The 27,873-nt window shown below is 38.4% G+C and overlaps 1 protein-coding gene across 1 annotated transcript in view; it reads right to left on the minus strand.

The window, feature by feature from the left end:
• Positions 1–27,873, minus strand: part of COL19A1 (collagen type XIX alpha 1 chain) — a 250,774-nt gene that overhangs the window by 68,130 nt on the left and 154,771 nt on the right. Inside the window, exons 17-18 of the mRNA XM_036414901.1 lie at positions 8,385–8,438; positions 947–991 (exon numbers count right to left, since the gene is read on the minus strand). Coding sequence (XP_036270794.1) covers positions 947–991; positions 8,385–8,438 — 99 coding nt within the window. The remainder of the gene's footprint in view (positions 1–946; positions 992–8,384; positions 8,439–27,873) is intronic.

Genomic DNA, 27,873 nt, shown 5'->3' on the forward strand with positions numbered 1-27,873 from the left:
ATTTTTTTGCAGAAAATTTCATTTTCAATGGCCAGTCTCTAAAAAGCCCTGACTTCCTGTGGAAACTATCTTTTAGCAGTATTTTTTGGTGATGGATGTATGATCTTGTGACTAGATTGGCTGCACTGATTTATAAGGCAAGGAAGTCATATTTCCTTGGATTTCATGTCGAAATACCCTGCCCTCAATCAAGAGGATTTTTACTGGGTGAATGAATGAAGGTAGCACTCACAGGCCACATTCCCTCAAAGTATTTTCAAACCCACTCATCTCTGTCTGTAGATTTAATGTGTACTGTGCCCCCCGCCCCCCGACAATGGCACATTCACACGAATCCAAGGTCATCACAATTTCTGAATCAAATGGGAGTGAAGCATCTTCCTGAGCGGGCAAGCGGATCTGTCATCTTCACAGCTAACACAATTAAGCCTGTGAATGATGATGATGAGAATGCTTCGGACACTCATCAGCAGTTTAATTTTAAAACTGTTTTGAAAGAATTATTTGGTTAAACCATGACTGTACATTATAAAACCACCAAAAAGATGCTCCCACAATGGGCTATATTTGGATACTTAAGGAGACACAAAAAGAGTGGGCCTGAGCCTGAGGCATCTTGCTAAATGTTTTGTCATCTACATGGACACATGTAGCACCTAATTATAAACGGAGGCTTGTGCCCTAACTTCATGTACCCTGTTACAGGCATTTCCCCTTCATGTGTTCCCTTCCTTGTAGCAACTGCCGCTGGGCCGTCTTCACAGAGGAGCTGATTTCAATCTGCTTCCCCACGCAGGAGGAGGGCAGAGGCTGCACCTGACAGACCTGACCGCCCCTGGACGGAACCCCTGTAGCAGCGGCCCCCCCCCCCCCCCCGCCTCCGATATGTGAACGTGCGACTGTCTGAAACCCCAGATGTTTTTATTCATTTTGAAAATCTGACTACCTTCTCTCCTTTTGGGCCACCAGCTCCATGTTCACCAAAGTTTCCCTAGGTAAACACAAAACAAAAAACACACAACATTTATCTTTTAACACATTCAATCTCTACTTTAAAAATATAAATAGATAATAGTACTGTAACAGTTCCCAAGGGTACCATTTTAATCACTTTTGCCTGTCTCACCTTCCATTAACTATTCCTGCAAAATTCCAACTTTGGGTACACTCTCTATCTTCTCTGGGATGTCCCCCTTGGGGGTGACTCTGGAGAAATATCATACTTCCAGGGGAAAACTGTTCCTACTCCAAAGTAATGCCTGGGAACCTCACCATTCCATGGCTATGACTCTCTAATGTTAATTATGATATTTTTGTTGATTAGTATGATGGACATTGTGTTAATTGGCCTCTTGGCTGTACTTGCCACTCTCTTGACTTGTAGATTCCTCACCCTCTTTTTCTTACTATCTCTCTGATGCCCCCTCCTCTTTCCCCACCTAATTGGCAAAGGCTGCACCTCTTCTAGGCTCTTCCCTCCTGTAATATAACATTTTCTCCGAGGCCTTCTTATCTGCCCCCATGGTTTAGGTGTCATCTACCATACACAGAGAAAATTGTAACCCTGCAAACAAGGTCTCTTTTCTGAGTTTTGACATATATATGTGTGTGTGTGTGTGTGTGTGTGTGTGTGTATGTGTGTGTGTGTGTATATATATATATATTTTTTTTTTCTATTTGTTGTATTCACTTGCAAAATCTAAAAGAAATTCATACTCAACAAGTTCAAAACTGAATTTAAAAATATAAGCCCTGGCTGACATGCTAAGTGGTTAGAGCACTGGCTCATGCATTGAAGGGTCATGGGTTCAATTCCTGGGCACGGGCATGGACTGGGTAGCCAGTTTGAACCCCAGCCCTGGTGCAGGAGGCAACTGATATATGTCAATGTTTCTCCCCCTTTCCCCTAAAAATCAATGGGAAAATTATCCTTGGGTGAGGATTAACAACAACAACAACAAAAATACAACAAACACACACATACATATATAAGAGAGAAAGATGTAAGAATTATATCATCCTGTTAACATTCATTAGTTCAGAAGTATGAGAATGACTAACTTCTTCCTAGTGTAAGTCTTCAGTTTGACTTGTTAAGATGAGTGATTTCATTTTACAATTGAAAAAAAAAAAAAGTCAAGGAAAGAAAAAAATCTGAATTCACCCTCTCCGTTCCATGAATGCTTCCTTCTTCAATCTGCATGTCCTTACCACCACCCTACTTATTCCTCCAGGACAATCAGTCTGATGGCCTTTGTCTCCAAAACCTCTTCTCACGCTACCTGTCTTCACTCTGGGAAGGCCACCATCATGCCTTGCTGGATCACTCAGTAGCTCTCTCGATGGCCCTCTATACTCCACTCTTGCTCCTCTCCTCCCCCCCATCCCACACACACACTCTAAATAAGGTCAGAGTGAGATCTTTAAAAGACATCCTAACTTCATTCTTTTTCAACTTTAACAAAGCCATCAAAACCCAGCATGAATTGAACTCGTTTTCATCTTCAGCATCATCTTGGCCAGAAGCTCCAGCTATAATGGCCTTCTCTCCACTTCTTAAATGACCAAGATCCTTCCCATTTCACCCTCTAAATCCTTCTCCCCAACAACCTAGAGGAGTTAAAGATGCTATGACTGGAATGAAGAAATGCCTCTTCAGTACTAAGTCAAATTATTTTATCCATATACTCCATTATTCTAAAATTTTGATTTTCCTGGTGGATTTTCCACCCAGAAGAACAATAGGGTCATTTACTTCCTAGCAGAGCACCATATGTTTGCTTCACTCAATAGCTAAACCAGGAAATTTATCTAATCAAGGATCCGCAGAGCCTCTATAAGTGTTTTCCATTCTTGGGCTAACAATACTCAATGCAGATTTAAAATTGAACTTCAGGAGCATTTATTCATTGACATTTAAGATTCTCTTCTCTACTTTCTCAAGATAACTGCACCAGACAATTACTTGGCTCTACAGAAATAATAAAACATATTATTATTATTGTGAAATAATAAGACATTATTACTGTGAAATAATAAGACATATTATTATTGTGTTTCTGGGAACCTACAATTCTGCCTCAGATACTATTCTAATTTTACTAGGTCATTTTTGTACCCTGGTGTCATGTTATTTGAATGCATTATTATAAGCCTTTTGAATAACTATAATAGCTGTATAATTTTGAATGTTTTTATTTAAAAGTTCCTGGTGTAGTGTTAAGGGTTTGGGTTGAAGAGTGCTAATTAGCTGGCCCATTTCAAGAATTCTGGGATGTCCTTTGTTCTTTTGTGCATTGTGGTGAACAGAACTTTGAAATGTATACTCAGGCAAGTGGGAAGACTTTAAGCTATTTCAATGGCCCTGGAGAGGGTATTTTCTAGAAAGAAGGGAACATACCTAGATGTATATAGGTTCAACCATAAGAGATGGCCATTTTATGGGCCCTAAAGATTCAAATATCAGCAGTTTCCTGTGGCTCAATATAATAAAAGAGATCAAGGACATGAACCTTCTTCTAGGATACAGGGTAATTAAAAATCCCCTAGTTTAGCCCTCGGGGAGTTTGCTATAAAATCCTAAACTCGAGGGAACATAACAATACAAAACAACAACAGGTGATCTATCATATTACGGACTGAGTTGTGTTTCTCCCCACAATTCATATGTTGAAGCCTTAACTCCCAATACTTCACAATGTGACCTTATTTAGAAATAAGTTCTTTGCATATGCAATTAATTAATGAAATCATATTAGAGTAAGGTAGACCCCCTGGTTCAATACAACTGGGTCCTCATAAGAACACTCTTTGAACCAGAGACATGCACACAGGGAGAACGCCATGGGAAGGTGGGAGTTATGCTGCCACAAGCCAAGGAATCACCAGGAGCCAGGAGGGAGGCCTGGAACACATGCCTCCCACACCTTCCTAGAGAGCATGGCCATGCTGACACGCTCCATCTTTACTTCTAGCCTCCACGACTGTGAGACACTGAATTTCTGATGTTTAAGCCACTTGTGTTGTAATATTTTGTTACAGTAGTCTTAGCAAGTTAATATATAATATGTAGCCTTGAAAATAAGACCTAAAGCTGGCTTCAAGTCCAACCTCTAAGTTTCCTGCAGGAAGCCATTTCACCAGCTCCAAGTGTGATGGGCCACAGAGGGGAGGGGGAAACCTAGGAAAGCCTCGGGGTTCTCTCTAATAAAACTAAGATCCAAAACTAAGATACATCTGTGCCTCAATTCCCATGTTCTCCAAAGCTACTGGGTCTTACATAGGGAGAGACAGGAAGTTAGGACTTAAATTTTATTTCCCAATCTTTGGGCCCGGAGGGTTGCTTCTGGTGTCTCCAAGGAAGCCTTCACTTCCTGTGCCATTGTTGGGTTCAGCTCACAGCTTGGGAAGACCATGAATATTTGATTTTGGAGAAAGGTTTTCTGTCCTTCCTAGTCTGTGAATATTAAAGGGAAGTTATGACTTGATATGCTAGCAAATCGGTGGATTTTTTTGGATCAGCATTTGGAGAAGTGAACACCAGAATTGGCTGCTGGGGGACACAGCGTCAGTCTCCAACAACTGAGACCGATTTTCTGCACATTTCACCGAGTGTGGTAACGTAAGATAGCACAACCACACATTTTCACTGTGGATCTATAAAAACAGTTTGAAATGTAAAATATGCCAGTCTGTGGCCTCTACAGATAACACTTTATCCCCCATCTACAATGTTGTCAAGGGGCTCTGGATCTGATGGCTTTAGCAGTTGACAGAGCCTATCAAAGTCTGAAAATCCCCAGAGCTGGAGACAATGAAGAGCAGTTTGCTGGTAAGTGAGCAGATTTTCCTTCCAGGGAAGAATATGTTCAGCGTTGCTGCTTCTTTGAAAACAATCTTGCAGGTTGGGAGCAGCTGTTTTGCAAATTATTTTTGTGATGGAGAGGGAAATCTAAATACATTTGGACAATCTCCCCGACCTTAGTCTCTCTCTATTCCTTACTTCCTTTTTGCTTCCCTATTCGCTTTTGGATTTGTGTTGCAGGGAGAGGGTCTTTTAGGTCTGACCTTCTCCCTCTGATGGCTTAAGAAAAAATAAAGGGGGGTGGGGGGAATCAGCACTTGAACAGGACCCAAAGGCGTGTGTGGGTAGCTACTGGTCATCTTCCTGGGGTCGCTGCTTCAACAGGCTGCTCGACCACTGTAGCCTCTTCGAGCTGAGGAGCTTGAGGTTCAGGACTCCAGCACAGAAATATACATAGATCAATGCCAATTCAAAAGGGAAGATTATTTTAACCCTGAAATGTCACTTTTATATATCAATCCATGGTCCATTATTTAATCTCCATGAAAGTTTCATTCTGAACACCCTCCCTCCCCCCAATCATCCTCCCCCTGTGTTCATTTGTTACAGCCAACTATCCGGCTTGCATTGAGTTGCAAAATGAAAGAACCTCAGAATCCAAAAAATACAATAGATCGAGGTTTGGGATGGGGCAGTGGGGTGGAGGGAACACTGCCAATGAAAACATATTTCTCACCCATTATGGCACATCTGGCCCTGTCTTCTGTGAAGCTGAGGGTGAGGAAGGGGTGGCTACCTTTCAGAAACATTGGTCAGTGTAGGTACCGGGATGCTGGGCATCGCCTCTATCAATGTAACAGTTCTAAATCTTTGCAGAAGGAAACCAACTGTAGTGTTTGGGAAGTGGCCTTGCATTAATTCCCAGATGGGTCTAAGCCTCCTGATGCTAAGTGCCTACAATGCATCATTTGGGGAAGAAAAGCCATGGTCTTGCTTTTTTTTAATTTTTATCCAGTGAGGCTTCAACTCTACAGCCATGTTTTGAGCACATGTGGAGTAATTACCTGGGAGCCCCTTTCCTGTAATGGCAATAAGAATAGCTGGAGTTCTCTTAGGTGAATCAATTAGCTAAGTTCAAAGTACTGGCTTGCTATTGGCCGTGGCTGGATAGTTCAGTTGGTTAGAGCCTCACCCTGATACACCAAGGTTGTGTTCTATTCCTGGTCAGTGCACATACAAGAATCAACCAATGGATTCATAAAAAGTAGACCAACAAATCAATGTTTCTCTTTCTCCCTTCCTCTAACCCTGAAAATCAATTAATAACTTTTGTTTTATGTTTTTATTTTAGAGAGAGAGTAAGGGGAGAGAGTGAGAGGAAGAGAGAGAGAGGGAAAGGGAGAGAGGGAGAAGGAAAGGGAGATGGACAGGGGAAGGAAGAAGGAGGGGGGAGAAAAGGAGAGGGAGAGTGAGAGTGAGAGTGAGAGGGAGAGGGAGAGGAAGAGGGAGAGGGGGAGGGAGAAGGAGAGGGAGAGGGAAAGGGGGAGGGAGAGGGGGAGGGAGAGGGAGAGGGAGAAGAAGTCACCTCCATCAAAGACTTAACCCAAAACTGGGCATGTGCCCTGACTGGAACTAAATGAGTGATCTTTTGGTGCACAGGATGATTCTCAACTAACTGAGCCACATCAGCCAGGGCAATAAAAAAAATTTTTTTTAAAGTATTGATTTGCTATCAGCAAAACTTTCTACTCACCTACTCTAGTCAGTCCCATTTTTTGAATTATAACCTTGATGTTTAAAAATTTACATTCTTTAGACTAAAATATAAATGCATCATATATCTTCATTTAAGGAAAAACCGACTCATTGGCAAGATAAAGTATATATACAAGCAGTATTAGGAGGCCTGTAAAGATACGAGCTTTAAAAGTTTTGCAAGGGATAGCAAATATTTAAGTAGCTGAGTCGCAACTTAGTAAATTTTGTACTAAGAATGAAAGTAATATAGTGTGTTCTCCAAGTTTTTCTAGCTGACAGTGTGACATCAGAGCCAACTAATTCTCATTATTTTGAAGCATTTATGATAAATCCTACTTTGTAATAGATGTCCTTACAAAAAAGCATTGTATTTTTATTAATTTTAGACATGATTCATTTACTTTTTTTCACTTGTGCCAAGCCCCAATGTTTTGAAAAAGCTAGTATAGATATATTCAGAAAATGTCTAATTATACCAAAAACTTTATTCCTAATAAAATTCTCCCTGGAAAATCTAAGTAAACGAGAAAATGTAAGATAGGAAGTGTAACAAACTTTCCACACTTTTGAAATTTAGCAACCCCAAATGACCTAGGCTTTTATGTTGAACTTAATCTGATGAACAAAGAATTGGAATTTAAAAAATGAATTAGCTCGTCATTTAATAAACACTTTTCTGAGCACCTGCTATCTTGAAGGCCTCTGCTAGCACATACTGTCTTTTTGGGGTTTGTAAACAAAAAGGAATAGCAGTAGTAAGGAATTTATAGGAAAGCATAAACTAGAGGAGTGAATCTGAATTTGTTTGTGTAGAGGCACAATAACCAGCACTATGTCAATGATGAGCTACTATGTATGAAAGGGACTCTCGTCAGTGGACAGAATGCCTCACAGCAAGGGATTATACCCAAATATTTGTTATTGAATGATGATGAATCAATCAATAGTCTCACACAGGTCTCTCAGTCTTACTTCATTGCCAACACCCATTTTTCTCCCTCTGTTTTGCTTCCTTGAAGAAGAAGAAGCAAAACTGTCTTGCCTTATGCCTCTCAGATACTTCCATGTCAGAATTCCACCCATCCTAACTGGAATTTAAAAACCTTGGGGAAGTTAAAAGTGGCTATTCCTTGAAAGATGGGGGACCCCCTGCTTTGACCTATGGGATATATGTATTTGCTTGACATTGTAGTGTTGCACTTGTTGGTTTTGATAAAAAAATCTATCAGCCATTATGTTACTCAGAGCTTCAAGGTAGCAAATAATCTCTGTCCTCAGAGAAACTGGATATATGCCATTATCAATGGTGAAATATAATTTTTGCATTTATTGTTTGCACGCAAATTTTTAAAATTTGAAGTGAACTTTTTTTAAGTATTAAGAAAATATCCTGGTTTTGAAAAAAAGATACTGAGCAAAATATATATATATTTTTTTGGAAATATTTTTAGCATGGAAAGATGTTAAGAATATGTGACCATGTTTCATGTCTAAGAGTTAGACATGTGTGTTTTGTTTTTCAGAAATACAATCTGAATTAATGTATGTGTTTTGTTTTTCAGAAATACAATCACATAGTCCTGGTTGGCTCAGTTTGTTGGAGCACCATCCTGTACATCAAAAGGTGTGGGTTCAATCCCCTTTGGGGTGCATACAGGAGGCAACCAATAGATGTTTCTCTCTCACATCAGTCCCCCTCCCTTTCTCTCTCTCTAAAAATCAATAAAAACATACCTAGGGTGATGAAAAAAATAATAAAATTTAAGAAATATGATCACATAAAATCTCTTTGTATATAATGTGTGAAAATAAAAGGACATACCTTATTATAATATCCACTAAGATTCTGCTGCATTTCTTGTGGTCCAGGAGGTCCCTGTATTAGAAACAAATAAAAATACAAACCTAAACATTTACCAAACAATGTGAATTTAAATAATATATCTAAGAACTCTTGAAATCTTAGTTAAGGAAAAGGAAGAGTATGTTCAGTCAAATATTCCAATTAATGGAGAATTTATAGGGGCATTAGCTCATCAGGTTCCTAAAGGTATATCAAGGTTAAATCCTGCATGAATTCAAAGAGGTCCTTAATGGGAACATGTAACATTTCACCAGAAGGTCAGCATCAGCATATTTTTATTAAAAGAAATTGTGCCCATAAAACTCTTCAAGGGAAGAGATTTTAGCTTCAGTTTATTTTTGACACTTTTCATAGGGCTTTGATTGATGTGTTACAGAAATGTGTGGCCACTTGTTATTAACTTAGAAAATATGGGAAAATATGTTTTCTATTGCTTTATCCTTTTGAATGGGTTGCACATGACTTTCAAGACAGGAAAAGATGTTTGCTCTAAGACCACAGATTTCAGATATTTAAACATTCATATTTTTCAGTTTACATGGAAACATTTGCTAAGCACTATGGTGGGCTTAGGGAGACAGTAAAGATATAAAGGCATTTCCCCCCTAAAACTTCCAAAAAGAGAGGAAGAGAAAAGTTGTTTTCTTTTTAGTTTTTCAGGGATTAAATTTTTGGGAGAGGGACATAAGATAATACAAAGCTTAGCATTATTTTAAATTAAGTAGTTCAAGCCAACAGAGAGGCCGCTATTTAAAAGAAAAAGATTGCAGTCCAGCGGTGTGGCTCAATGGTTGAGCTTCAACTTATGAACCAGGAGATCATAGTTCAATTTTCTGTCAGGGCACATGCTCAGGTTGGAGACTCAGTCCTCAGTAGGGAGCATGCAGGAGGCAGCCAGTCAATGATTCTCTCTCATCATTGATGTTTCTACCTCTTTCTTCCTCTCTCTGAAATAAATAAAAACATTAAAAAAAGATTGCATATTTCACAGATCTTTAAAATGCCCATGAGAAAATATTATAGAAGCAAAATTATTTACATTTTACCTTAGAAGATAAACAAAGAAAGATTACGATTGAGTAAACCAAACATTACTGTTGAATAAAGATTATTTTTTTTAAAAAGGTATTTACATGCATATAAGTACAACTAATGGACACAAAACTCTGGGGAGGGAGGGTATGTGGGGGGGCAATGTTAAAATATGTACACAGATAATAATTTAATAAATAAATAAATAATTTAAAAAAAAATAAAATCTATTTTGTCTGAAAAAAAAAAGGTATTTATAGCTTTAAAAATGGAGAAAGAATTTAAGCTGCACACATTGATCTAGATACCATGGAAAAAATTAACATTAACATTTGAGACTGGTATTTCTTAGGAAAGACTCGTGACTAATGATCTCTTCCAATATAAAACCTCTGCCTTGTGCCACTAAATGTAGAGGACACAGAGATGTAGTGATGGATGTTGGAAGCAGGTTGGTATAACTCTTAAGAAAATAATAGGCCTCCTGAGTAATGGGGCCGTCTGTGATTGGAAAGACAAATGATGCTGTTACCTTGCTGAAGTAAAAACAAAGCTAATGTCAGAAAAGAACTCTCATTGCATTATATATTGCTCATGTTTGCTTTTTTTCCCTCCCTGCCAGCCAGCTTTGTGTAAAGTACCTAGGTCAGTTAGATGAAGCAATGAGGAAAGCAATCACTGAGTTGGAGATTGCTGCACAGAGGTTCCAGCCAAGAAGATGCAAGTTAAAAACTTGTTCTTGAAACTCATGAGACATGAGATTCATACACATTGATCCACCTGCAATTATATAATGAGGTAAGAAGTTTTAGATGCCACGTGTAGTATCAATATCATTAACAGGTAACTCAGGTAGTAGATGCTTGGTAGATGGTGAATGTGTGTTAATAATGCCAGTTAGAAAAAAGAATAGTGATACAGTGGGTAAATTTTGCTTTATACACATTCAATCTAATTAAAACGAGAGTCTTATAATTAGGGATCCCAAATATGGCAGAACAATTAATAATATAATAGAGTCCTTAAATAAAGCAAAAGAAGCAATCAAATAATAATAGCAAATATATATTGCTTATTGTATGCCAGGTGTTATACCAGGGGCTTTATGTGGATTAATTTATTTAATCCCCACAACAACACTATGAGATACCTAAGATCATTATTTCCAATTCAACAGTACAGAAAATGAGGCTTGAAACTGTTAACTGGCCCAAGGTCACACAGCTGGTAAGTGGCAGGGCTAATGTTGAACATAGGCAGCCAGAGCCCAAACTCTACCATCTTAATTTAAAAGCAGACTCTCAGCCTAAGATAATTTCTTCAGTAATTTCTTTATCATGCTGACTGTGCTGTTGAGAATACTAGGTGATCAGTCTCCCATGTTTTACTTCCCATACTGAAATTGAAAAAAAAAAAATCAACAAAACTGGTACTCAGCACTTCTCATGAGCTAGACTGTGCTTGATACAGGGGGTGGAGGGGAGTAGGAGTGGAGAAAGAAATAAGAACTTTGACTTTAGATGTAGTATCAGCAGATAGCTGTTCACTACATCTCCTATCTATCTGCATATAATCACTCAAGACATGCTAGGAAGATTATGCCTGAATATTACAAAAAATTCCTCTCAATCCACAACTGTACTAAAATGCATCCTATCTTTGTTTGCAGAGGTTAGGAGAGCAGATGGTCAAAGGGTATAAGTGGGCACCTTGAAAGGGGTCCTGGGAGGGAGTAAGGAGAAAGAAGCAGAACAGCAAACAGTGTGAGAGGGGTTTCCTGGTACAGAACAGGTAAATGGATGAAATAGTAAAAATAACAGGATGGTGGTAACTTTTTAACAAATTGGGTGAAAATGGGTCTGATCTTTTACAGACTGGCTATCTGCCTATAGCACATAGGAGAAATGCAGAATATGTTTCTCATTTTGAATCCTGACCTTGCTGTTGAGTGTATCATTGGGGATAGGGTAGGAGAGCTCTAAAATCAATATCAAGAGCATACATAGCTCACAGAACAGAGCCACTGGCCAATAGAAAAGTTTGAACAATATTATTCAGATATCCACAGGATTAATAAACCCTATAAAAGTCACTGCCATGTTTTCATATGTTCTGTTCTTGCTATAAAATATCATATCCAAAAAGTAGTGCTCCAAATGGGGTCAATCTGAAATTTTTAGTCTCCACTGCTTAATCGGCTGATGAACATTTATGATGACATTTTCTTCCTTGTTCTTTCAGTCACTGGGATACTTTGGGTACCACACATTTCAAGTTGAATGTAACAGATTTATCGCTAACAGCCTACCCTGCAGGCAATATTTCCCATAAACTCTCCCAGGGGGCTAAAGAAACCCTGCAGCAACTGAAAAAAGATACCAGCACAGAGTCCTCAGGCTGGCTACTTGTGCGCTGACTGCAGTCGGTTCAGCAGCCACTCACTGGGTTGTTCTCAAACTGTCAGAAGCAAACAACGGTGATCAATGTGGCAACAGTGACCACAGAGAAACACTCTGCACATAAATGCCAAGAGCAACTCTGCTTATGGTAAGAAAAACAATTTAGACCCTGGGGTCTTGGAATCCGTGGCTGTCCTATTAGCCACCTTCCCCAAGAGATGGGCTATTGTGCTATTTTCTATTCTGGCACAAAAGCACAGTTGGAGAAGATCCAAAGAGCCATTTGTTTCCTCCTTTAGCAAGAGCTGTCAGTCTTGTAGATGATCAATCAACTCTGAGGAAGGACAAGTAAAGACCTGTGATAAGTGACAGGTCTCCTGGCATCACACAGTTTTAGTAGATGCTCCAGGGCACTTGGGAGGTCACTTTCTCTGAGGTTTGCAATTATAAGGATTCCCCAGGATGAGTGGAGAAGAGAGGTCAGTTATGGAGGGCATATCAGCCTTGAGTAATGCTCACAGGAGCTCCACTAGGAAAACCATTTGCAGATTTATAGAAAGGAAAAATGTCCCAAATCTGGCTCAGGATGGTGACCTGCAATATAGTGATACAGAAATCATGGTCATGTAGTGTCTATCTTTTATGCATTTCTGCCTCACTCTATTTGTATTGGGTTGGGAGACACAGGACATCTGGGTTAATGTGATGGGTACACAGTTAGAGAGCAGCTTTAAAGTGAATTCCAGGGAGATATTCCTGTTCAGAATCCAGCTTTCCTTAGGTGTAATTACCCGAGAGAGCCTGTTGTTGTTTCTTACTGCAAAGAACCAAATCAAGTGTGAACAAGTGAATTAAAGCTACATTCAGTTTGGGAGTGTATACACTCATCAATAGTTTGAGGATTTTGTTTTTGGGGGGGGAGCTAAAATCTTGTTAAAGATGGAAAATAGAGAAATATGTCTGCCACCAGCATCATCAGATGGGTAGTGTAAAAATGGGGAGTTGATTGCATGATCAAAGATTGGAAATGTTCTCAGTTAAAAACCATGTTTCCTTAGTCCTGGTCCCAGCTTCATTTTCATTTCCAGCTGGTTGATGTAGCACACTTAGTTGGAAGAACTCAACTTTTGCCTTTTTCCCCCCCTTCCCTGATCTTTGCTATAAACTCTGTTCAAGTCAAGGTTCAGATCCTTTGATTCAGCTTTAGCACACTGTAGATATTCTAAATCAAGATCTCCCTGGCTCCTCAGTCAACTGTTTCATTCCCTCTCTGATCCTCCCCCCTGAACTATTTTCCTTTCTCCCTTGCATCCTTTAGTTCTTCATATTGCTGCTAGTCTCCTTGAGCCATCTGGGTGCCACTCTCCAGGCACCATAGCTTTTCAACCTCTTATTAGGAACTCCTTTCAGGGTTCACAAATACATATTTTCAGGCTACACATACCTGCCTCTGGCCTGTGGGTTTCCAAATAACTTCAGTAACAACCTCTGAAATACCAAGAGCCTCTGTGAAGAAAGTTGTACTAGTCAACTCTCTTCAACATGCCAAAAATTGCTTTGTGATAAGAACAAATAGAAAGTTTGTTATTGTAAAATCATTTGTGCTAATTTTCAAGAAGTGGTCCCAATTTTCTAAAAGCCAGAAAAAAAAAAGGGCAGAATTCCTTCTTTTTTATAGCAGTGTAGTATTCCATTGTGTAGATGTACCATAGTTTTCTTTCTTTTCTTTTCTTTTCTTTCTTTCTTTCTTTCTTTCTTTCTTTCTTTCTTTCTTTCTTTCTTTCTTTCTTTCTTTCTTTCTACATATTTTATTGATTTTTTACAGAGAGGAAAGGAGAGGGATAGAAAGTTAGAAACATCAATGAGAGAGAATCATCGATCAGGTGCCTCCTGCACATTCCCTACTGGGTATGTGCCCACAACCAAGGTACATGCCCTTGACCGGAATCGAATCGGGATCTTTCAGTTCACAGGCTAACGCTCTTTCCACTGAACCAAACCGGTTTCTGCTGTACCATAGTTTTCTAATCCACTCATCTGCTGATGGGTATTTAGGCTGTTTCCAAATCTTAGCTATGGTGAATTGTGCTGCTATGAACATAGGAGTGCATATATCCTTTCTCATTGGTGTTTCTAGTTTCTTGGGATATATTCCTAGAAGTGGGATTATCTGGAGAGCATTATGTTAAGTGAAATAAGCCAGGCAATGAAAGAAAAATACACATGATCTCACTCATTTATGGAAAATAAAGAACATTATAACCTGATGAACAAAAAGATAAATACAGAGGCAGTAAAGCATTGAACAGACTGTCAGACTACAGTGGGATAGCTGGGGAGTGTTGGGGAGGAGGGAAAGAAATCAACCAAAGGACTTGTATGTAAGCATATAAACACACCAATGAACACAAAACACTGGGCGGGGGGATGAGGGCATGCAACAGGGGGTAGGGGAGGGTGGGGGAAGATGAATTGGGGGGAAAAAGGAGCTATATGTACTACTATGTGTAATACTTTAAATAATAAAAAATAAATTAAAAAAGGGCAGAGATCAGTAATTTCTTTTTCCTTGGTACTAAAATAAATATTATAAATCCTAAACTAATTCACAGGAATGGGAAGATGAAACACCTTTCAATAGGCAGTATCCTGGAAAAGCTAATGCCAGAGTTTTTCTCTCATATAAATTTCCATCTCTAACATTATTTATAACTTGTGCTCTGACTCTAGTGGCTTAGGAAAATGCCTGTTTTTATAGTTGGAATGAAAATTCCTCGCAGACCAGGAGTTTACATTTTTTCATCCTACTGTAACACGGGATGTGGTACATAGTAGATAGTAGCTCTCCCTTCCCCCCAAATGTCTGTTGAATTCAGTAGAATAATTACTTTTACAAGAAAAAATCTGAGGGGAAAGACAATTTCTTGCTTGTTGGTTTTGGTTTCAGTTAGAAATGGCAGCAAACAGAGTGCAGGTCTTGCTGCTTCCAAACTCACCAATGACAGGGCCAACAGATTGAGATTGATCTAAGAATATGCCTAAATAATTAAAAACTAAGTTGCAGCAAGCTCCAGTTAAGTAAGAAAGAGCTTATAAATAGATTAAATATATATATACATATATACACACACACACACACACATATATCAATATATATATTGAAATATATATATATATATAATTTTTTTATTTTTTTTTATTTTTTTACTTATTTCAGAGAGGAAGGGAGAGGGAGAGAGAGAGAAAGATTGAAGTATAAATGATGAGAGAGAATTAATAATCAGCTGCCTCCTGCATTCCCCACACTGGGGGTTGAGCCCACAATCCTGACCAGGAATCGAATCATGACCTCCTGGTTCATAGGTTGATGCTTAGTCACTGAGCCATGCTGTCCGGGCTGAATGGAATTGATTTTATTTATTTATTTATTTATTTATTTATTTATTTATTACTAGAACTACAATGCAGAAAGTTGTATTCTAATTCTGAGAGAAAAATCAATAATGCTCTTCAGATAGAAAATATTTGGGAAACTGCCAAAATCGGTTTGGCTCAATGGATAGAGCGTAGGCCTGCAGACTCAAGGGTCCCGGGTTCCATTCTGGTCAAGGGCATGTGGGGGTAGGGGGTGTGCAGGAGACAGCTGATTGATGTTCCTCTCTTATCAGTGTTTCTAACTTTCTATCCCTCTCCCTTCCTCTCTGTAAAAAAAAAAAAAAAAATCAATAAAATATATTTTAAAAAAAAGAAAATATTTGGGAAACCAATTGCTTTTTCTTTTAAACACACATCCTTTTACTTATCTTAAATATCTGCTCTAAAAGAATTTTTGTTTCTCTTGGGACTTAATTATGTAGGTTTAGCAACTGTAATTTTATAATGAGTTATTTTTCCGAGAATGCATCTGCTACAAATTTTTTTGTGATTGTGGAGATGCCACGAAATTGATGAAAATGCTTGAACTGCAAATATTATTTCTGAAGTCAGGAGAAAGTTCACTGATGTTTATATTATGTTTACATTTCAATACAGAACTTCCCCTTCTGGTATTACATGTAGTACAGAGCTACTATGCACCTATACATATATTAGATAAAATTTAAGGTTCCTGAGAAGAAGCTCTTATTCCTCAAAGTATTCCACCTACTTTCTCTGGTTTATGCCTAAAACTCCATGAAGGTAGTTGAATTATTTGGCATTGGGTTTTATCATCAGCTCAAATGCAAATGTTCCTGGGAGATGTAAAACTAACCCTTCATATTTAGACGGCTCAGGATAATTCTAAAAGTGCTTTCACTTATATTTTCTTGGATAGTAGGATGATGTGATTGCAAAACACATGGTATTATTTGGTGTTCTTAATACCCAAGTGAGATGGATATTATTATATTCTCCGACATGGAACAAAATGAGAGCTCCCTTTTGCCAACCAAATCGCACAATAAACAAATAGTAGAACCAAGTCTAAGAGCTGTCCCACTGTAATGAAAGACTCAGGGCCCTCACTTTCAGCATGAGGGTGTAAGAAATGGAGCTACTTCTGAATCAAATGTTGAGGTTAACTTAGCTTACAAGAGGTGGGAACTCAAAAATAAGCTCAGGAAAAACTCCTATTTCAAGCTAATCAGAAGGGCATATTACATTCATTTGTCCAATATACAGACATAATCATGAAATTGGAAGTGCCCTCATCATTAAGTAGATGCTTTTAAGTGTTGTTGTTTTTTTTTTCACATTGAAAATAGAATCTAATGAGTTTTTCTGGATGATGAATAAGTCAATGAAAGTATTTAGGTCAACATTCTTAGACAGATGAAGTTTCTCTATAAAAACTTGAATGGAAGAAATAGAAAGAATGAGAGCAAAGCAGGTAGAAGAAAACATTACATGAGAATGAGAAGGACAGAATTGGGGAAATATCAACACTTCTGCTTTAGAAATGGTAGGCCCTGGGCTAAGCCCTGAGAAAGAAATAATGAGCAAATGGCAGAAAATGATTAAATTAATATTAATAAATAACAATACTTTCCCTTAGAAAACAATAACTATACAGATATTATTGAAATCTGTAATTTTATAATGGGTTATAATGAGGTAGGTATTACCATTATTTTGCATGTAACAAAAGGTTAACCATCTTATTCAAGGTCATAAAACTAGTAGACAAAAGCTAGGTTTCAACTCAACTCAGCCTGACCCCATAGCTTTGATCTTTTCTCTTTTGTTTATCTGCCTCACAGTAATGGGGTGACAAATAAAAAAATATATATATTATATATAGATCATCTTAAAGCTGCTTTAAAAAATCATGGAGGCATTTAATAGAATCCCTTAATGAGATACAGAATCAATAGGGGCAAGAAAAGAGAGTTCCAGGACATGGTATAGATACACATTTTTCAAAGATATAGATGACAAGGAGAGATCAAGAGAAAGTGACTCGCATGAAAAGAAGGCAGACACTGAGAACTGTTTAAATCTTGGAGGGCTTAGATTAGAGAGAGATAAGGAGAGAGGTTTCTGAGAAGGCAAAAGAAAGATGTTGGCAATTTTTAAAAACATATGTATTTTTATTGATTTCAGAGAGGAAGGGAAAAGGAGAAAGAAATAGAAACATCAATAATGAGAGAGTATCACTGATTGGCTGCCTTCTGCATGCCCATCCTAGGGATGAAACCCACAACCCAGGCGTGCCCTGACTGGGAATCGAACCATGACCTCTTGGTTCATAGGTCCATGCTTAACCACTGAACCATGCTGGCAGGGCGACTTGGTAATCTTAATCAGCATCTTAACTTTGAGGTTCAAATGACACCAAACAAAAAATTCACAGCATTTATGAGATGATAGAAGGAAAGGAAAAAAGAAAAATGGACATAGTAGAAACGACTAGCTATCCCAGAGAGTAAATTGCAACGGGATGACTTTGATAAGCTTAAATTCCTATGAGCATGAAATTGCAGCGAGGAACAGTTATGGGAAAATTGTCACACTTAGAGGAAATGAAATATCCTTCAAATAAGACTACAATAGCACCCACTGCCTTTGCAGTGGAGGAGAGATTTGTGTATTAGCATTCTGGGAATCTGAAGGATTTAAGTGATACAACAATACACTGGTTTAAGCATTCGTCAAGGACATCTTCTGGGGACGTCTAACGAAAGTAATAGCAGCTTTGTTGGAGGCCAGCAGCCACACACTCATTCTGGGTTAATCTCCGGAAGTCCTGAGCAGCACTGTGATCCATGTTCTTCTCTCATCGCAGCCAGTTTTCCCCTGACAGCAGCATCTACCTGCACCATGCTTGGGAAGATCGATAACTTCTAAGCATCCCAGCCTAAGATATTGCCAGCATTCTTGGTTCAGAAGTTCAGAAGCAGGGCGATTAATAGGTGAGGAATTGCAGCAAAGGCAGCTTCTGAATCTCGAATGAGAATTTATCACATCTGCCACTTTGGACATTTTTCAAACGATTCCCCTGTGTGTTCCAGGAAGTGCTCACTTGAGCTGGGTTTGTCTCTTCTGGCCTGCATACTGAGCTGTGTAATTGAGGGAACTCAAGCAATAGCAGTTTATGGTTGTATGAATAAGCAAAATACTCAATATGTGACCTGATTGTTTTCCAAAACGGCACAGTCCCCGGTTTTACTTGTCATTTTGGAGCAGGAGTGGGAGGATGAGACAGACAGTGAATACATTCAATGGGTATAATTAGCCCATTTTATGAAAGCAGATTTTCTAAATGATGCTATGAAGCTCATACAATTTTAACACTTTCTTTTCTACCCAAGAGAGGGGATATATTTTTTTAAAGGTTGCTTATTTTTCCCCCGATCTCATGAAACAAATCCATCAAATTGGCATACAACTCTTGCATTATTGATAGAGTGGGAAACTTTTGATTGATTTCTATGACATGATGGTTGGGGAAAAATGATTCCTCCTCTAATGCTGCCATTATGCTTAGCCACCCACAAAATGTTTCAAATTCCCCTCTCCTCAGTATGTCCTACAAAAGGAAAAATGTTATTTGTCAGCTTCCTGCAACATGAGGAGCAGCAGGAATTTTGAGAGTGCCTGGCCATCCCACAGAAGCAACACCATCCACCCATTACAAAGTGATAAAGCCACAGGGGCATGACAACTAGTAAGGATGGAAATGTGTGAAACAACTTACTTGTATCCAGTGGTGTCCCCCAAAGCTCACTATCAGCAAAACCTGTACCTGGGGGACAACTGTGCCTCTACCCCCTGGTCTGACCTCAGGCATCTCTCAATATGCTGCCCACATCTGGAGGGAAGTTGGCTCCCATAGCAGCACCTATCAATGCTTTGAGTTTCCATTTACTGTAATTAAGTGATAGCATTCACTCTCTTTAAAAGTGTTGGTAGAGCCTGGGAAGCATGGCTCAGTGATTGAGTGTTGACCTATGAACCAGGAAGTCATGGTTTGATTCCTGGTCAGGGCACACGCCGAGGTTGTGGGCTCAATCCCTAATGTGGGGTGTGCAGGAGGCAGCCGATCAATAATTCTCATCATTGATGTTTCTATCTCTCTCTCCCTCTCCCTTCCTTTCTGAAATCAAAAAATATATATATAATATAAATTTAAAGTGCTGGTAGAATGACAATGCTTTCTGTGCAAGAAAAGGGTAAGTTTGAAGGTAAATTGCTAGGACTTAAAATATCCAGGCTGATGGCCTGGCTTATACACTGCCAGCAGTTACACAGAACCCAAGAGCATGGGCAAAGTTTGAATAGCTGGGGACATTCTGAACAGCTCTGGAGGAAAAGCAAAATGAACAATCTGTAGGTTTTATTGGGGTGAGTGTTTTGTAGTCTCCAGTTTCAACTTGAATGTGTAACATCAAGGTTTCTGTCTGATCTATCAGTTATACTAATAATAAATCTGCAAATGACAATTGTTAGCTCAAGTGAACACCATGGCTACAGAGGGCATACTCAGGGCAGTTCTAATAAAAAAATGCTTAATTATTTAATTTTTAAAACATCTAGGACTATTCCACAGAAGAGTTCAGAGGAGTAGATACTGACACTCTAGGCCAGTGAATAAGTAATTAGTGATATTAACCTTTGCTAATCCCATAAAATGACTTTTCTTTTTTGAAAATAAATTTAGAATATTTCAAGTATGTTGAAAAGTATAGGAAATTATACAATAAATATTGATGAATCCACAATCCAATGTTGTCAGATCTGAACCATCTGCCATATTTACTTCAGATCTTTTTACTTTTTAACAAACATACAGATAGAACTAAAGATCCTGCAAATCTTTTTTTTCTATGAAATTTCCTTCCATGTTTCAGACACCCCCCGCCCCCAGATAATGCTGAAAACTTGTTGCTTCTCTAGTCACATAATTTCTGTCAGCATTTCCTTTGATCAGAACAGTTTCCTGCCACATTTCAGTGCTTCCGTAGAGAAAACTGACTGTAGGGATTTAGCAAAGCCCCTTACTTTCCAAGGCCCAGAGTTTTCTTATTGTTAAAATGGACATAATCTGTTCTTGCCCACCTCACAGAGCCATACAGTGGTAAAATTAAATTTCTGTAAGGAGACACTTTTGAAAACTCTATCATCAAATACAAACTATATGGTTCCTTAGGAAATAAATCTCCCTTTCTGAATATCTCCTCCAAGGCCAATCAGATGTAATAAAACCTTAATGTCTAGCTGAACTGGTTTGGCTCAGTGGATAGAGCATCGGCCTGTGGACTGAAGGGTCCCAGGTTCGATTCCGGTCAAGGACATGTACCTTGGTTGTGGGCACATCCCCAGTGGGGGGTGTGCAGAAGGCAGCTGATTTATGTTTCTCTCTCATCGATGTTTCTAACTCTCTATCCCTCTCTCTTCCTTTCTGTAAAAAAAAATAATAATAATAAAAAAAAAATATATATATATATATATATATATATATATATATATATATAAAACAAATAAAACCTAATGTCTATCTGCCACAGAGAAATGGTGCATAATTCATGCCCTGGCCCAATTAATAATAAATTTGGTGGCCATACCTAGGATTTTAAATATTCTGCTCTATAATTGCTATACAGAATACATATCAGTTCAGATGTCTCAGTAGTTGGTTTCATAATCCAAGATGAAAAAATGTAAGTAGTGGCTGTAAGATAAAATCCCTTTTCTCCGGAGTGGAGCTATAATTAGTAAAAAACCCAGGAAGTCAGAAAGGGGCTACTAATGTCCCACTGCTGCTGTTCACAGGGAGAGAAGAAGAGTAATTAGGGAATCGGACCCTAGTGCTAGTTTTCACCACCTGATAGCCTCAGCTGCCTCACTTGCATGTCTACATATTCTGTGGCAACACAAGGTGACACCGGAATTTTAGCAATGTTGGCAACAGCTGTTTTGTCTGGGACCATGACCTTAGTGGGGAACAAGTGGCAATAAAATGATTAACTGGCCATGTCTCCATTTTATAGGTCGTAATTATCTTTATTTTTAAAACCTAAGGAAGTCACTTTATTTTTAAGAAATAAAATTACTATACCCATTGATTCAAATAAATGGTTAGGTTCATTTTTTCATTAAGATATTATCATTACAGTACATGGCCTTTGGTTATTTAATAGGCCCAAGAGACTCAGATTTTTTGCTGAAAGGAGCACTGAAAAATATGACAAAACCCTGATCAGTTCAAGGCTCCTGGAAGGGATGTTAAGAATATGAATTAAGTTCCCAAATGAGACATAAAAGTCTCAAAATACATATAATCATCTACCAGGCGTTTGGATAAGAAGTCAAATGTTTTAATCAGACATTTATTTTGTCATCCGTCTTATTCAGCAGCCCAAAATATTTGGGGTACTAATTTGTTTTGGAAGTGGGCCTTGCTATATGTGGAAAACAATAACTTTGCACCTCGAGTTCGCAGTATATCATACATAAAGTTGGAGATAGAAAACATAAAAGTTGAGGATAGTAATAGATCATGGGTTACAGGTACAGTTCTATGGTATTTTGAAGGCATACATGCTCATTGCTTTGGCTGTTCGTCTGATCCAATCTATAACTTATCAGAAAGGAAGCAACAGGACAAAATGGACTTAATTTATGTGATTAGAGTCTCCATCTTTAAGGAAAAATGTAGCAGCCACTGGATTTAGGCAAGATTAAAATTAAATGGGCTTACTAACAAAGATTTGTCAGTTTTCTTTCAACAAACAAACCTACTTCCTGTGTATGTAAAGACTAAAAATATCTGTTAAAATTGATGTGGCCATTAGAATTATCAGTAGAAACAATGATGTTATCACATGAAAATAAAAATCTAACCATCTCAGGTACATGCACAAATAAGAAGACTTACAAAGAGAGATGTGACAGGTTGACCATTTTCCTTGCCACTTATTACCATTAACTCCCCGTGTCTCCCCCCCCTTCCCCTACTTCCACTCTCATTGGGCCCTGCATGATAACAGCTACTCAGCTCCAAAACCTCTTCTGGTACTATTCTTCTCCTAGCTCCTTTACGTTTATTAAATACAGTCAGCTCTTTCCCACCTCAGGCCCTGTGATGCCCTGATCTTTCTGGGTGGGAAGTTCCTGTTCTGGCCCTCACATGGCTAGCTCCTTTTATGGTAATGTCATCTAGAAGTCACTCAGAGACACCACCTGGACCACCTTATCTAGAGTAACAACTCTTCCTTCCAAATCATTCTCACATACTGATTCAATTCCCCTATACCTATAGCACCTCAGGATAAACTGAAATCATTTTGTCTGCCTATTGAATTGCTCATTAATCACTGCTCCCCCTCCCACAAAACAGTGAAAGTTCCTGAAGGTAGAGGCCTTGTCTGTAGTTTGTGCATTGCTATGTTGTTTTTTAAACTACCGTCTCAATGTTTGTTATAGTGATTAACACAGAGTAGATGATCAATAAGTATGTGTTGAATAAGTGAATTCAATTTCACACTCTAAGTTTACTCTTTTAATTGTGTACCACTGTGGTATAACCATGACCTTCAGGACTGCACAATGAGTCACACTTTAAAGGTGAATTAAGTTCTATCCTGAAATTAAAGCTATAATAGAAACAACAAGGTTATATATATTTTAAACCATATTGTTGTTTTAGAAAAGAAGCTTAACTTCCATTGGAGTCAGCTCCCACAAAATTAGCACTGTAGACTTTTGTTAGCATTTTACAATAGATGGGCATTAAAGATCCATGAGCTAAGGGCTTTCACTTCAAGAGAGCATCTCATTGACATTGAAAATGACTGTAATGAAACAGCATTTGTATTTAAAATTCAAGATAAGCAGAAAATGCAACAAAACCCTAAAAACAAATTTTGAAAATCATGTAGATTTCCAATTAAGCATCACTGAAAATTTTCCATACCTTAAACTTCCTTCAAAGTGTTATTCTTTGCTCAGAGCTTTTACAGTGAAAACAGTAGAGGGAGCTGCTGCCCCACATTACAAATTTCTTAAATATCTGTTTTCAACATAAATTGCTATGCACTGAAATGTGACACATTTGAGCCCACTGCTAAATTCTCATGCTGCAATAATGAAACAATGCACAAAAACAATGCCAGAAAAAAGAGAAAGGAAATCAAGAGCCTTGTCTGGAACAGAGAGAAATAACAACACATCTTAAAATTAATGTGGTTTTAAATAAACACTTTTTACAGTGATGATCAATGAGAAGTAAAGTTAATGTCAAATGGATGGGCTAATTGTAAGTCCTTTAATGGCTCATTAGTTAAAGTCTCCTGCCCTCCCTTCTGCCTGCCTCATTCTCAGCTGCTCCCCTCTCTTTTCTGAAGCAAAGAAAAAACAGAATGTTTTGAAATAAACTAAGACATTTCAAGTCTCAAGACTTTCCAAGTCTCATTATCATAACAGAAAGCCACTATTTTTTTTTTTTTTTTTTTGCTTATTCTACTCAGATAACTAGAAGGCTTTAAAGAATAAGAGACATTTTTATTAGTGTGAGGGATAGTAGTTGAGAATTAGAAAAGATCACAGCTAATAAAATGCAACAACTGAGATCATGGGTAAACCAGCCCCACAAGCAAGGAAAAGGCTGTAAATCAGAGAAGAAAAAACATCAATGAAAAAACAATGCTTAGACATGGTTGTTAGTACTACTACTACCACCTGATTGTGAGTAACTTTTAGGTATCTCTTTGTGAGTAGATTTGCATACCTAGAATAAGTATTCCATGTTGAGTATATGGCCTTTCATTTTAGCAATTGTTTAAAAGACATTCAAATGTTTAATTGAATTTTGAGAAACTGGTAAGAGGAAAAAAAATGTGTTGGCTCGGTTACAGATTCAAGACAATCTCTTCCATCTACAATACTATATGAGTGAATGGATGCTCTGAAAGGTGATGGCTTTAAGTGTATTTAGATAGAGAATTTTACAAGAAAGTTCTTTCACATTCTTGGCATTTGATTCTTCCAGCAACTGTATAAAGTTGATGTGTCATTTCAAATATGCAGAAAAGGGAAGCCCAACATGGAAATGCCAAGTGAACTGTCCGAGGACACACTCGTGAGGAGGATCAGTTTCCTCGCTCTCTGCGTACACTGTCCCACTGTCCTATGGCTCTGCAGCGCCATGAGTTGCCTTGGAAAAATCAAACTATTTTCTGTGTGTGGTGTGAAAAGTAAAGCTGATCTAGTCAAATTTTAAACTGGAAACTTTTCTTTCACACCTGTGATCCAGTAGAATAAAGTTGGGTTTAAGGATCAGTTCCTGGGTGTTAATTCTGGCTGCTCCCACTTACACTGGTGTGGCCTTGGACATTATAAACTGAAGATAATTTCTGCTTCTCACCAAGCTGTGAGGCTGGCACAAGGCACTGTCAGGAGAGTACCCTAAGCAGAGCTAGTGCAGTAATAAGCTCTCCTGAGCCATTCTTTCTTTTGAACTTATTTCCTCGTTAGTGCTATTTCTTCCTCCTGGGAGATGCTTAATGCTTGTATGCTTCCTCTATGAAAATCTGCTCTCCACCATAATTTCAGTGTATTTGCTGGTACTAGCAATCCAAGACTTCTCTACTTAATGGTTTTCCTCCAGTGAAGAATATTAATTCAAAATGAGATGGAGAAGTTATTCAGGGGCATTTAAAAGCTTTTCCCCTTTATAGGTAAGATCAAAGAAAAAGCTGGACCAATGCACTATAAAAAAAAAAAAATGTTCATCATAAAGTGTTCTGACTAGCTCTGTTAACCAGTTAGCTGCTCTTCAAGCATTCTGATTAAGATTAATCCTACATAATAAAAGGCTAATATGCAAATAGACCAAATGGTGGAAACAAACAACCACTTGCTATGACATGCACTGACCACCAGGGGGTGCGCACAGAACATGTCTGGTGTTGGCAGCAGACAGCAAAGTGTGGAACATGGTGGGCGTCGGCTGGGGTGGGGATGGTGGAGAGGTGAGCGGGGGTGGGTGGAGGGGTGCCAGACCAAGGCAGAGCGCTAGTTGCTGTCATCTGGGTGAGACTCCAGTAGTTACTGAAAATTCTTTGCTCCCATGTGCTGCTCACACCCACTGCCAGCCAGGGCCCTGATGGCTCAGAGCCGTCAGTGGGTGTGAGTGGGGCCAGTGGCAGGAGTGGGGCTGCTGGCAGACAGGGGACCAGGAGCCATAGTGGATGGGCCGAGACCCACCCCATGTGCCCACCACAGCCTCGTGGCCCACAGTTCCTTTCAAAGTGCACAAATTCATGCACTGGGTCCCTAATTTCATTATATTAAGATGACATGTGTGTAAATTTCAAATAAGTCTTCCCCAAAGAGAGGAAAAGTTGCTATTCAATGTGGGGAGAGGAGGAGCTAAAATGCAGGAATATGTATGGCTTTGATGAAACACTAATTAATCAAGACAATTTAATAACATTAGTTCACTAGATCTACTTTTAGTGAATATTTCATATAAGAATTTTTTCCCTAGGAAATATACTTTTTCAGTGGGAAAGAGGTTATATATTAAATGGAAAGTTGTGGGGAAAATTATTCTTTGTAAACAACATATCTTTTTGGTACAAATCTTTCTATAAAAAGTGAGAAAATACAAATTTGGCTTCAGAACAAAGATTCACAAGTAGAAAAAAATGGTTAAAATGTTTTAATTATGGGAGTTGCTTCAGGCCATTAAAGATTTCTTTTAGTTCTATTTTTAAAAAAATTCTTTGACACTCCCTAAATAACAACATGGCCTTTGATTGAAGGAAAATCTCTAAAGCCCCACAGGGAAGAACATTTTCTTGAAGAAATTGAGCAGAGTATGCCTTCTAATAACTCCTATTCTTCTTTGGTTCTTTTCAGATAATTACACTGAAGTTTTTTCCCCTCTAACTTTTCTACAGGGAAATTGCTTACAAATACATGCTAAAATTTTATACTATTCATTTGGAGGATAGTACATATTATTTGATTGCTATTTGATAAGAGAGATAAAATGTATATATTTTTACATATCAAATTATCTTAAGAAATTCTAACACGTGCTTCAGGATCACTCATGCAAGCCACTAGGGTGAGTCATACAGCGTCTCCCAATCTCAACCAGAGTGTTTTGGCTCTGATCAGCCTTTCCCTCTTTCTCATGTTACCTTCCTTCCTGCTGTGAAATGGGGCTCATGTCACATAGGGTCCAGTGTTAAAAACAAACAAATATAATATTTTGACTTACAAATGTTCACAAGGGTTAGAAATTACAAATATTAGGTCTAGTAATAATTAATGTCGTTTTCTAATACTTTTTTTAAAATCGAATTTATTTAAACAATACTACAAAATTTAATCAACAATATAGTTGCCGTTGTTTTCTACTACTTGTGCCCAACGCTCAGGAAGCATTTTAATCCCTCTGTTGTAAAATTCTTGTGATTTTGATGCAAAAAATTCGGTCAATGCATTTTTGAGGCATTCTTCATTATTAAATTTTTTTCCAAGAAGAAAGTTTTGCAAAAAACGAAACAAATGGTAATCGGAAGGGGCAATATCAGGAGAATATGCAGGTTGAGGGAGAACTTCCCATTCCAACTGGCGCAGTTTTTCAGCAGTGATTCTTGCAGTATGCGGTCGTGCGTTATCGTGGTGAAGAATTACGCCCTTCCGATTAATCAGCGCGGGTTCTTTTTCTCTTAAAGCATGGGCTAACCTTTCCAATTGGGCACTATACACTGCACTTGTAATGGTTTGATTAGATGGTAAAAGTTCATAATGAAGAATTCCTTTAAAATTCCACCAAACACACAACATCACTTTTTTCGCATGCAAGTCAGGTTTTGGCGTGGGCTGCGGAGCCTCATTTTTGTTCAACCATTGAGGCCGCCTTTTCAAATTAACATACAGCACCCATTTTTCATCTCCAGTAACAATTTGCTCTAAAAACGGCAAATGGTTTTGACGAGAGAGGAGCGAATTGTGATTCTTTGATTACGGTTGTTGTCGGTCAACTCATGAGGAACCCATTTTCCAAACTTTTGGACTTTGCCAAGTGCACGCAATTGATTGGAAATTGTTTTTTGTGAACAATTTAAAGTTGTCGCAAGCTCTTGTTGGGTAATTTGAGGATTTTGCACCAAAAGAACTTGAAGAGCTTCTTGATCAAAATTGGACACACGGCCTCGACCACTCTTGTCATCTAATGAAAAATTTCCCTCGCGAAATTTCTCAAACCAACGCTGGCATTTTCTGGCGCTAACTGCATCTTGACCAAGAGCACTACAGATGTTTTTTGCAGCCTCACTTGGTTTTCTTCCTAATTGGAACTCATAAAGCATGCAGTGCCGAATATGCTCTTCATCCGCCATCTTCTTAGCCCTAGTTTTGCAACAAAAACCAAACCAAACACAAACTTTTTCAAGCAAAACTTGTTAATTGCACTTCACATGTTCTGTAGATACCACGTGTTTGAAGGTTATGTCAATACAAGTCAACGCCAAGCAAGATTTTAAACGAATGTTAAAAAACAACATTAATTATTACTAGGC

This window comes from Pipistrellus kuhlii, unplaced genomic scaffold (genome assembly GCF_014108245.1).
Source record: "Pipistrellus kuhlii isolate mPipKuh1 unplaced genomic scaffold, mPipKuh1.p scaffold_m20_p_5, whole genome shotgun sequence".
NCBI lineage: Eukaryota > Metazoa > Chordata > Mammalia > Chiroptera > Vespertilionidae > Pipistrellus > Pipistrellus kuhlii.